Source organism: Microtus oregoni, unplaced genomic scaffold, assembly GCF_018167655.1.
Source record: "Microtus oregoni isolate MIOR12 unplaced genomic scaffold, Mior012 000013F_ref0000133, whole genome shotgun sequence".
In the NCBI taxonomy this organism is placed as follows: domain Eukaryota; kingdom Metazoa; phylum Chordata; class Mammalia; order Rodentia; family Cricetidae; genus Microtus; species Microtus oregoni.
Genome location: NW_024543072.1, coordinates 35,919,003 through 35,930,794, shown reverse-complemented (window position 1 = coordinate 35,930,794; position 11,792 = coordinate 35,919,003). Strand labels below are relative to the sequence as shown.

The window sequence follows — 11,792 nt, the reverse complement described above, 5'->3', positions numbered from 1 at the left end:
AATTGGTATAGGAAATGGGCATCTCAATTTAAGGCTAGTCCAACAGGGAGTGCTGAGAGAGTATATGATAAACGATTTCAGAAACTATAAAATTGCCCCAAGAGACTGGTTACTTCAGAAGCTCTTCTGATTTACAGGGTCGGTAGAGCCAGAGTGTGGTGCCACTGTGATCTGGGGCATCTGTGACCTGTCTCATGCGGACCACTAATCAGCTCCTCCCCATCCTCATTAGATTACCGAAGGAAGTTAAAGTATCAACTCCTCTGCGAGGCTCTTTAGAAGTCCTCCTGGATGTTCTCAGTGGGGGACAGTTTTCTACTCTGACTGCCTGCTCCCTAGTGAAATGGGTCAAGAGTGATATTAGAGAGAACCCTGGGAGCCAGCGGGGCAGGTTAAAGGGAAATAATCTTTATTTAATTTAGCTCCAGCACCCACTCTTGTCTGATGCCGGAGTTCTCCTCTTGTGAGGTGAGGCTTCATATATAAGCCTATTAAATAGGTGAAAAAGCCCAAGCTTGCCCCTGGCAAGTTACCACACTTTAATCCTATGTGATTGCAAGAGGAACTGGCTATATATAGTCTGGTCAAATATCGCTTTTGAGATGGTGTTTGCATTGATTTCTCTCTTTCTTTTCTTCCTAATAGAGGTGTCTTGGCTGTGTTCTTTATCTAATGAGTTCCAGTGAAATGGGTTGACTCTTAAGAAGAGGTGCCCCTTCCACCTCCTAAAGCAGCCTGATAAAGGACATTTGGAGCAGGAGGCCTATACCCCCTTGAAAACTGTCTAGCTCATTGACCTGCCACCTTCTTTTTTTTTTTTTTTAATTACTTGTTTTTTATTTTCTGTACACTGTATTTTTTTTTTTTTTGCCTGCATATATGTTGGGCATCAGATCCCCTGGAACTGAAATTATCGACAGTTGTGAGCTGCCATGTGGATCTTGGAAATGAACCCAGGTCTTCTGGAAAAGCAGCCAGAGCTCTTAACCTCTGAGCCATCTCCCTGCCCCCCATCTTCTTAGGGACTTTATTCATTTCCACCCACATTCTTTTTTCTTTCAGTCCGCAGAAAAAGAGAACAAGAGGCCACTTGGTAGTACAAATTTCTTCCACTTTATTTATAGACAATCAATACACAGAGAACCATTTGAGTGCAAACCAAGATTCTGCGAGGTAGGGGTTTTCATGAGGCTTCAGGAAAAGAGTGTTCAGGGGAAAGAATACTCAGAATGTTCTCTGGGGCAGCTCCTCCCTCAAAATGGGCCTGGATCCTCTCAGCGCTTTAAATGAACAAAATTGTTGGGTATTATCTTTTTGAATTAAACCCAATAAAGTTGTTAGAGGCTCAAAAATACCAGGGTGCCCATGGGGTGAGCTGGGAAGGGGAGGACTTGGGTTTCACTCTCTGGACATGGTTTATGACTACGAAGGCAAACTTACTACATTAGAGGGGTGGGAGCATAGCACTCCTTGCACCTGAAAGGCCAGTTAGATCTTATACTTACAAGAAAACCAAGAAAACAGCCACAAGAAAGGCCAGAAAACTAAAGAGTTTGAACAAAGTTTCAAAGGGAGACGGGGACTCTGGTACAATTCGAGTTTTGGTGGCTTTTAGCGCCCTGTCCCACTGGGTCAAGATGGCATTTCTGGCTCCTTCCCATTTTCCTGGACCAGTCAGGCGAAAATGATATGGTGTGCATGGGCCAAAGAAGATGCTCAGAGCCAGGCGTGGGTCGGTCAGGAGCATGGCCCGCAGATCCGGTTTTGCCTTGATAGAGGTCAGGAGGTCATCAATGTATGTTATATAGTCTGATTGCAAAGCCTTGCAATAGCACAAACCAAACCTTTCCAATAGGAAGAAACGGAAGAAAAGAAATGACAGTCATGATGATGATAATCCTAGAACAAGGAAATTAAATCTCTGTCCAAAGTAAACTCTGCCACTCAGTTGGGAACAGCCTAGTGTGATCTCCCATTATGCATGGGCATCTAAAATGGTCTCTTCCTATTTCTTTTGTTACTTCTTTGGAACAAGGTTTCAAAATGTCACCAAGACTGGCTTCTCACTCATGGAAATCTTCCTATCTCAACCTCCCTTGGTATAGGAGGGTCTTCTGTTTGTATGTTGCTTTCATTGGTTGAATAAAGAGACTGCCTTGGCCTTTTGATAGGGCAGAACTTATGTGGGCAGAGTAGATAGAACAGAATGCTGGGAGGAAGAAGGCAGAGACAGAGAGCCGCCATGAAGCTGCCAGGTCAGACATGCTGAATCTTTCCCGGTAAGCCACAACCTCATGGTTCTACACAGATTATTAGAAATGGGTTGAATCAAGATGTAAGAATTAGCCAAAAAGAGGCTAGAGCTAATGGGGCAGGCAGTGTTTAATTAATACAGATTTCCATGTGGTTATTTCGGGGGTTAAGCTATCTGGGGCTGGGAACTTAGCCCTCTTCTCTTATTACACTTTCTAGTGCTGAGATTACAACCATGAGTCACCACACTTGGCTTCAATCTTTCTTAAAACTCAATTGTTTCTTCTTTTGTATAATATGACAAGCCACAAAATTCTGTAGAGTGAAATTCTCATACCTTTCCTACTAATCCTTTGACTCATTGGCTGGCTCTTGTGACAGGAAGATTCTACACTACCCAGCAGTTGTAATTATTTACCCATTGTACTGGCATCCTATAATGTGACAAGACCATATTCTAGACTGAGCGTAAAGGAAAAACATCAGAGCTGGAGAGAAGGCTCAGCAGTTCAGAGTTCCCAGCACCCACATGGAAGCTCATAACTGCCTGTAACTCTTGTTTCAGGGGTTGGATGTTCTCTTATGGCCTATGCAGGCCTCTGCATGCAGGAGATGCAGGCACGCATGTACACATATGTCCACGCCACCTTTTAGAGAAGAAATATCTGCAATGCTTTTATTGTTTTGAACCTTAATGCTTAGACAAAGCTAGAGCAACATCTGAAAGTGAGAATCTATGAATGAGACAATTCACTTAATAAAATGGAATAATTAATAAAAAAGGCCTTATTCTTAACCTCACATTGGCTAGAGTTTCACTATGCAGTCTAAGCTGGCTTCAGACTTGCAGCAATCCTCCTGCTGTAGCCTCTCAAGCACTGAGATTACAGGTATAAAGCAATGAATTTGGATAATTATCTCTTAGTGTGCATATACATGTGTGTGGCTGCATTTATATATGCAGGCGTATATGTGAATGTGTGTGTATGTGTATAGAGGCAAGAAGACAAGCTGGGATGTTGTTCCTCAGGCCCTTTTTTGAAAACAGACCTTTTTTGAAAAATTTACAAGTATGCTAGGCTGGCCAGTCAGTGAGCCCTAGGAATCTGCCTTCTCAGAACTGAGAATTGAAAGCATTTCCCAGTACAGATGGCTTTTATTCATATTCTGGGGACCAAACTTAGGTCTTGATGCCCACAAGGTACTTTACAAATGAAGTTATCTCCCTAGCTCATTTTAAGATTTCCCTCTTTCAAAAATCCCCCATAGAACTCTTTAGATTTTCAAGTGAAGATTTGCTCAGCAGAAAGTAAAACAGATAAAGTCAGAAATAATTTTGCTGCTTGGGAGCCATAGTAGATGATGGCCATGGCTCTCTTTGTCACCCATGTTCCTTCTATTCCCTTTGGCGCTTGAGTGGGCATGAAGAGCAGAACATAAGCAGCACCCCATCTGAATGCCCACTGGAAATGCTAACAGCTTCTGTGTCTACTGTAGGATGTCTCCATGGCAACACAAGGGCAGCATTGACAACGCACAATGAGTGAGCATGGCTGCATTGCGACAAAACCATGTAAGTCACCCTGGTTTAAATTGTATCTAACTAACAAAAATTGAAAAAACTTTATCTTCAACAACTATTTGAAAATGAAAATGAGAAACTAGGTCAGTGGGTCTGTATCAGAGGGCAAGGTCAGCTGACTCTTGCTTTAGAGTAAGGACTTGGATGAAAAACAAAGCCAGTAGAGACTTCTTGAGTAAACAGAGCCTCTGGGGAAACATAGCTCTGCCTGCTGATTGTGGATAAAATGTGAGGTACCGTGCCTGGTCTGTGCGGGTTCCTTACTAAATGGATGATTCTGGGAGTTTAAAGATACCTTAGTTGAACCCCTTGCCTCCTCTCTCTGTACACAGGCTCTCCTAAGTTTTTCTTCCGTCTCAGACACCTCTCTCTGCCTCATCTCCACTTCACTGTTTCGTCACCTAGGCTGTCATTCATAAAGACCCCCATGAGCGCACTCACCCGCTGTGCTTGTTTTTCTTCCTTTCATTAACTTCTGCCATCATGACACTTGGGGGTGGTACTGTGGTCGCACCTATAAGATGAACACACGACAGCCCTGTTTAGCTTTAGCTCTAGGTTTTGGCTGATGGACACGGTTGCTTTCTCGTTGCTGATCCCTCATTTTTCATGTACCCAGCTACTTACCTGTTTTTCTGCAAATGTGTCAGTTGCCTGAGATGACTGGTGTGTTCCTGGCATTAACACTATTGACTGATGAGATGAATACTTGGCCCTCTCACTAGCTACATAATGCGATAGAACGTCAAACCTGGTTTGATCAATGGTGTCATTTAATCGTCTGAAGCTTTAATTTTCATTGAACAAGTTGATTCAGTCAAAATACTAGGGAGGCACGTGTTTTTCTAATTCCTGATTTACCATTTGTGCTGTGGTGATGTGACACTATGCCAGAATAATTCTTATTGAATGGATTCCATTTTTAATGTCCAGGATTACAGTTCACAAAGCAAACAACAACTTAATAAATGTGCCCAGCTATTTCTCACACAGTTACCTTTTAGGACCTGAACAACCCATCGAGCTTGTGTTTCTCCTGTGGGTATCATGGAGCCCAGGGGTTTGATGAGGCCAATCACAGCCAGAGTTGGTTTGGGCAGATGTGCAGGCAAGATGTACTTGTACAGTGATGCTTGGCCATCCTCAACTTTCACTACAGATTCATCGAGGAAAGGGAAAGCAAAGGTATATCCAGTGGCAAAGACGATGATATCGATAGGCTCTTCCTTTGGGGTGTTGTTAAATATGACAGAGTTTTCCTTCACCTCCTTGATACTTGACTTGATCAACACTTTCCCAGTGATGATACGGCCTGGGAGCTCATCATTTAGCACAGGCTCTCTCAGTTGAGTCCTAAACAAAAACATGAGCAGAGAGAGCTGTAGGTCAACCCTGGAGTCTTCTCTTTACTCTCCTTGGCGGGACCAGAGCTGCCAATCTTGGACGGACCATATCCAAGAGTTAAGAAATATGTTTACCACTTACTGGAGTTTGAAAGCTGAAGAGATGGCCAGGGCCTTCTGCAGTCTCTCTTTCTTGTGTTGACTTTCAGCATTCGGCTACTACTATCATTCTAGAGACAGCAGAATGCTGAAGGACCACAAGGGAAACCAGGAAGAATTGTGCAAGGAAATCACCATCGTGTGCCAAAGGAACACAAAGAGCATCATCTTTTTCTGGTATACCCCTTTCTCAAGAGAGAAATGGTTTTTTTGTTTTTGTTTTTTGTTTTATTTTATTTTTTTTAGTAGCTTTGCTGTGAGTTGAACGTGGTTATGGTGAATGCACAGAAAGAGAGTGTATGGTAAAATGGAAACAGAAGAGAGTAGGCACTCATAAGCACAGTCTCTTCTACAGTGTGTGGACTTAACACAGTTTGGGCAAGTCAAATGGTCCTTAGGACTTCTCCTGTTCATCTGAAAAGTACAGATACTGACATCTGAGTAAGGTGAGAAAGCTTATGAAAAGGTTGTGTGAATGGGAATTTTAGAAATGGAAAAGAACTGACTACATCAAAGAGAGACGGAATTGTACGTCTTCTGTACTGTCAGTCACCTAGATAAAACCTATGGCAGCAGATGCTTTCGTGGAAAAAGCTGGGGCTCTCAAGAGGTCTAGAGGGAGTAGAGGGAATAAGGAAAGATGTGACAATGGTAGAGGGAGGCGGCAAGAGGGCCGCACTCAGAGAGAATCCCTGCCCATCACCATTGAGATCTGGGGCCACCCATCCATGGTGGTCCTGAATGAAATCTGGAGGCAACCAGAGAGGGTTTGCAGGGCACCTGGCAATGAATCTGAATTGTTGTGATGGCTATTGTTGGCTGTCAATTGATCACATCGGGAATTAACAAAAAACTCAAGTTGCTGGGGACATTTGTAAGGGATTTTTAGGTAATTGGATTACTTGAGGTCTGAAGACCCATTTTAAATCCAGGCCATGACTTCTTGTGGCAGCTGAAAGACAGAAAGAAGGCTTTGCTCTTTGCCTGCTTGTCCTTGTTCTGTCTGGTAAGTCCACTCCTTCACTGGAGTTAGAACCTACTTATTTTAGATTCTGACATATACTGAAGTCCATCTGAGACTTTTACACTAATTACTATTACTATTACACTAATTACTAATTACTATTACATGCATATATGTATATGTAAATGTATGTATATTTACATATATTGTCTTTTTGTAAAAATGTGCTGTATTTTTTCTTTGTATTTATTTTACATCCTGGCCGCAGTTATCTCTCTCTCTTTTTCCTCCCAGTTCCTCCCCTTTATCCTCTCTGTTCCCACCCCCACTCGCTCCTCCTCCTTTAAATGATAAACTTGTATGAGGTTTTTGTAAACACTCAACCTTCTCACTGCTATTGGAAAGGTCAACACTCTCTCTTCATAACCCCCATCGTCAGTTCCATTTACCTGTCTTCAGGAGCCACACCGTAATTCACATGGTTGAACCAGCTGTTCATCTTTTTTGATATCAACCAACTCACAATCGGAGTTGGGAGAAAATTTCTGAACATGTTCTGAAATCGTGTCATGAATATCATGTCCCACGGGTAACCTGAATCAAAGACACGGCTGATCACCCATGCCCCTCCGGTGGTGCTGAGGAACACCTGAAACCAACCAAAGAGTTACAGGGGTGAAGACTGATATAATATGTCTGTTACTGTGAAAACACACACCTGACAAGATAATCTTGGTTCCTCCCATAGTTTGGATTTACAGAGCATTAAAACACCACAGGATGTTCACCAGATTGAGAGATGATAGCAACTTACAGAGAGCTTTAAGTCTCATATGAGAAGGCCACGGACTTTTGGTTGTAATTTTATATACCCACTGGAGGCATTGAGAACAGGGTACAGCAGAAATGGGGAGTTGTCTACAAAGGTGATATCAATATAAGTACTGGCTTGACTGGCAATACAACTCATTAAAGTATTAATTTGGGTATTCCCTCCTTCCCACCGTCCCTCCCTCTCTTCCATCTGTCCTTCTTTCTCAGTCATATTGGCCATTTGACCATTTTCATTTACCTTTTAGCTGATGAGGCTAAGAAAATAGTGTTTTGATATCCACACTGTAAGTAATTTTCTGAATAACTGTTCAGAAAGCAAAACATTTGCCTACCCAATCTGTTGTTTGCTGATCCAAGCAGACTGAACACATTGCTTCTTCTCCTACATAACTGAGGCATGAAGGGTACAGCCAGTGTTGTTACTTTTGTGCAATGTTATTACATCATGGACAGTGGGCACAGCACTGGAAATGTGGTATGAGCCCCAGGCCCATCAGAGGTTCTGATAGGAGCAAGTTGCACTGACTGATGCTGCCCCTTTGTCATGATACAGCATGGTAGACATCACTACTACTTCAAACCAGGGGCACAGACATTTCCTTGTTAATCCAAAAGTGACAAGATAAATGTCAAAGCATGATTTTTTATTACAGGAATTTCCAGATAATTAGGGAAGGAGAAACAATGTTAACACAGGTGGAGACTGTAGTGGACCCAATCCTTCTAAGTTTTGTTTTCACAAGTTTCTTTCTTTTTCTTCAGGACAATGTCACCAAATTGCTAAGTTTCTTCAAATCAATTAACTGATGTTTTAGTGAATGAAGAGTTCCTTTGTCTAAAGTAATGGGAGAATCTCAAAGTTACACACCCTCAATATTTTTCTTCATGCTTTTTTTTCCCCCACTTATTTATCTGGCATCTTTTTCTGCTACAGCTTCGTGCTCCATGAGAGTGGTTCTTGGTTTGTTGGGTAGGGAAAGCTCACTTTGTACCAAATATAAATGTATTTTTTCAGTATAAGAGAGAGATCATGCTGGGCGGTGGTGGTGTATGCCTTTAATTCCAGCACTAGGGAGGCAGGGGCAGGCGGATCTCTGTGAGTTCAAGGCTAGCATGGTCTACAAGAGCAAGTTCTAGATCTTCTCCCAGTCAGTGGGTTGTCTTTTTGTGGATCTCACCAAGGCCAGCTGGCCTAGGTCTGAAAAAGCATGGGATAAATCCGGACTAGCTGAACATAGCGGACAATGAGGAATACTGAGAATTCAAGAACAATTGCAGTGGGTTTTTGATCCTACTGCACGTACTGGCTTTGTGGGAGCCTAGGCAGTTTGAATGCTCACCTTACGAGACCTGGATAGAGGTGGGCAGTCCTTGGGCTTCCCACAGGTCAGGGAACCCTGATTGCTCTTCGAGCAGATGAGGGGGGGGGGACTTGATCGGGGGAGGGGGAGGGAAATGGGAAGCGGTTGTGGGGACAAGGCAGAAATCCTTAATAAATAAATAAATTTTAAAAAAAAAGAAAAACAAACAAACAAAAAAAAAAAAGAGCAAGTTCTAGGACAGTCAGAGCTATTACACAGAGAAACCCTGTCTTGAAACACACACACACACACACACACACACACACACACACACACTCACACAGATCTTTGCTGATGTGGCAAAGAGGAAATAAAGACAAGGAAGTGGAAAGGCCAAAAGCAGTCCTTCGGTAAGAATTGAAATGGAAGATTTGAACCAGATCATGGAGTGCTTTCCATAATTATGACATTTATCACAATGTTTGACATTTATTATGATGTCAAGGGAACCTCAACTGAAGAACTGCCTCAATCAGGTTGGCCTGTGGTAACATCTGTGAGAGACTGTCCTGATTGATGATCAATACAGGAGATCCCAGCCCATTGTGGGCAGCAGCAGCGTCCCTGAACAGGAGGGCCTAGGTTGCGTAAGAAAGCTAGTCGAACATAAGCCAGGGAGTAAGTCAGTAAGCAGTGTCCCTTGGTGGTTTCTGCCTTTACTTCCTTCACTGATAGACTGTGACCTGGGAGTTTCAGCCAAATAACCCTTTTCTCCCCTCGAACTGTTTATGATCATCAGAAAGCAACCAGCACAGTGGCTTTTCAGAGGATTTGTTTGTTGGTGATGTGGAGTCTGCACTGTTTGTTAAGAGTGGGAGAGAGGACTGTGGGTGGGGCTGTCGGGACGAAGGGCAGATTCCTAACTCGTGGACTTTGAGTCCGTGAGGCTTGGGTTTGAGGACTTCCTTGAATACCAGGCAGTGGCATGACTTTATGCTCGTTATGCCTCTCATTCCTGGTTTACTGGTCTGTAATCAGGGGCATGGGCAGTACCTATCTCAGTGGCTTGCTTTGGTGAAGTAATGGATCAGGAGCATCTAGTGCAGTACTTGGCAATGAGTAATCCAGGGAAATATTAACTGTCTCTCCAGTTTGTTAGTAGACAAGGAGGCAGGCTCAGCATGAGGTGGTGGGGACCGGGAGAGCAGCAACTGAAGTAAGAGAAGGGTCAATGAGAGCCGTTAGCAAGAGAGCCTTGCCAGGATTGAGGGACCCATGGGACTGGGTGAAGAAAACATTTCCTGTAGCTCTGTTTGGAGGGTAAGAAAAGTGACAAAATTAAGTGTTACAGAATCAAGGTCTGGAGCAAAGGTGGCAACTGGGACCCACAGTAGAGTATATGATACTCAGCCTAAGCATTGAGCTGGGCATGATGGCGCATGCCTATAATTATGGCACTGAGTGACAAGGGGAATAGGAGTTCAAGGTCATTGTCAGCTAGACAACAAGCTCCGGGCTAGCCTGAACTACGTGAAACCTTGTCTTGAAACAAGCCATAAGTCCTTCAAAAATCTGTTGTTAGCTGGATCTGGTGGCATAAGCCTGTAATTTCAGCACTCTGAAGGCAGAAGCAGGAAGATTATTACAATTTCAAGGTGAACCTGATCTATGTATTGAGTTTTAGGCTAGCAAGGGTGACATAGTAGAAAGACCCTAGTCTCCAAAAAAAAAAAAAAAAAAAATAGTTTTCTGTTGGGCATTTTAGTCTTTTGACGTTTATCATAATGTTTGACATTTATCATAATGTCAAATACTGTTTGACTAAAACATACATGTTAAGATGAAGGTTTCATTAAGTAACATCAAGGGGGGTACCTTTTTTGCTAAATGGCTGGCCTCCACAGCAATATCTGTGCCAGAATTTCCCATTCCGACCACAAGGACTCGCTTGTCCTTAAATATGTCCGGATGTTTATACTGTCGGCTGTGGAAGTACTGTCCTTTAAAGTTTTTCAGACCTATAGAGAAAAGAAGAGCACACAGAGAACTTATAAATTCAGTAAATGAAGCATAAATATTTCCCTCTGGCAACACCTTGAAAGATGATTTAGGCTTCTTTTATTAATACTAGGAATCTCTAGTTTGAGAAAACCTGGAATATTCATATACAAGTTCACATAATGTTATCTGGAAATTATTTACTTAATTGCTTATGTGATTGTGGGGAAAAGGGTTAATTATTTCACTAGACAGAGCTCTCATTGTGCTCACCAAATAATGAAGTGCTAATCTGAAGTACTGAGACACAGAACAGGCTGCACAGACCTGCGAGGCATTGTTATCAGGTCAGGGTAGACAGATGGCAATGGGAGGGGCATGTTCTACTTGGCAGGGGATTTACTTACGTTGTATAGCTTTTCATAAACAGGAGAAAGAGCAGAGAAGTGAATCACTGATTTCATTAATCAAACTTTTGGGGGGCCCTGACTGTGTGCCAGGCATTGTACTAGATAATATGTGGGAATAAGACCTGTGAACTATGGTCCCCACTCACAAAGGTTTTGTTTGGAGATGTTTGCTCACAGTCCACAGTTCAGGCTGAGCTCGCTGAGTCAGAGTTTGCTCTGAGAGAAAAGGTTGGTGTGACATCAGGACCACAGCTCCTGGGCTCAGAGATAGCTCAGGATGTTGGGGCCAAATCCCATTGAGATATCCCAATGCAAACAGAAGGCTTTTGGAAAATCCTCCCAAGGCTGCATTACACAATCTGCTTACCAGAGACCCTGGCTTATCACTGTAGAGGAATGATAAGATGTCTAGGCTCTCAGGATAAACACTGTGACTGCAGGAAGGGGCTGTCTTAAGACTAGGCAGCTCTGTAGTTCACATTGGATCACGCACAGTCTGGCATGAATCCTGGTCAAAACTTAGGCACATTTGAGATCATTTAGTATTTGGTCCAAATTTTTACAAAGTTCAAGAATGAACTCAGTTCAGGAACTCTATATAGTTCAGAGACCTTTCAGGAAAAGATAACTGGAAAAGGGAACGATGGATCATAGAGTTGTCTCTTAATTCGTAGTTACCTTAGAATATCTCTCCTTCAGTTTGTTTGAGATACAAATGAACAGATAAGAAACAAACCACACGAGTCTCCTCTGGATCAATACCTTCCTCTTTTACCTCCCAGGAGGACAGAGTAAGAATTTACAGTAGGTAAATATGTCTGTGTAAACAAATGCCTCAATGTATGTAACTAAAGAAATATAACTAGTTATTTTGGGGAAATGGCACACTAATTCTAATTGTGATACTCATTAGTTTGGAATTGCTTTCAGAACCTGTGATAAATATTT

General features: G+C 42.6%; 1 protein-coding gene across 1 annotated transcript in view; it reads right to left on the bottom strand.

Moving 5' to 3' along the window:
- Positions 1-1,097: 1,097 nt before the first annotated feature.
- The window catches only part of Fmo1 (flavin containing dimethylaniline monoxygenase 1), a 31,927-nt gene continuing 21,232 nt past the window's right edge, over positions 1,098-11,792 (bottom strand). Inside the window, exons 5-9 of the mRNA XM_041662729.1 lie at positions 10,312-10,454; positions 6,751-6,950; positions 4,833-5,188; positions 4,277-4,349; positions 1,098-1,844 (exon numbers count right to left, since the gene is read on the bottom strand). Coding sequence (XP_041518663.1) covers positions 1,502-1,844; positions 4,277-4,349; positions 4,833-5,188; positions 6,751-6,950; positions 10,312-10,454 — 1,115 coding nt within the window. The 3' untranslated portion in view covers positions 1,098-1,501. The remainder of the gene's footprint in view (positions 1,845-4,276; positions 4,350-4,832; positions 5,189-6,750; positions 6,951-10,311; positions 10,455-11,792) is intronic.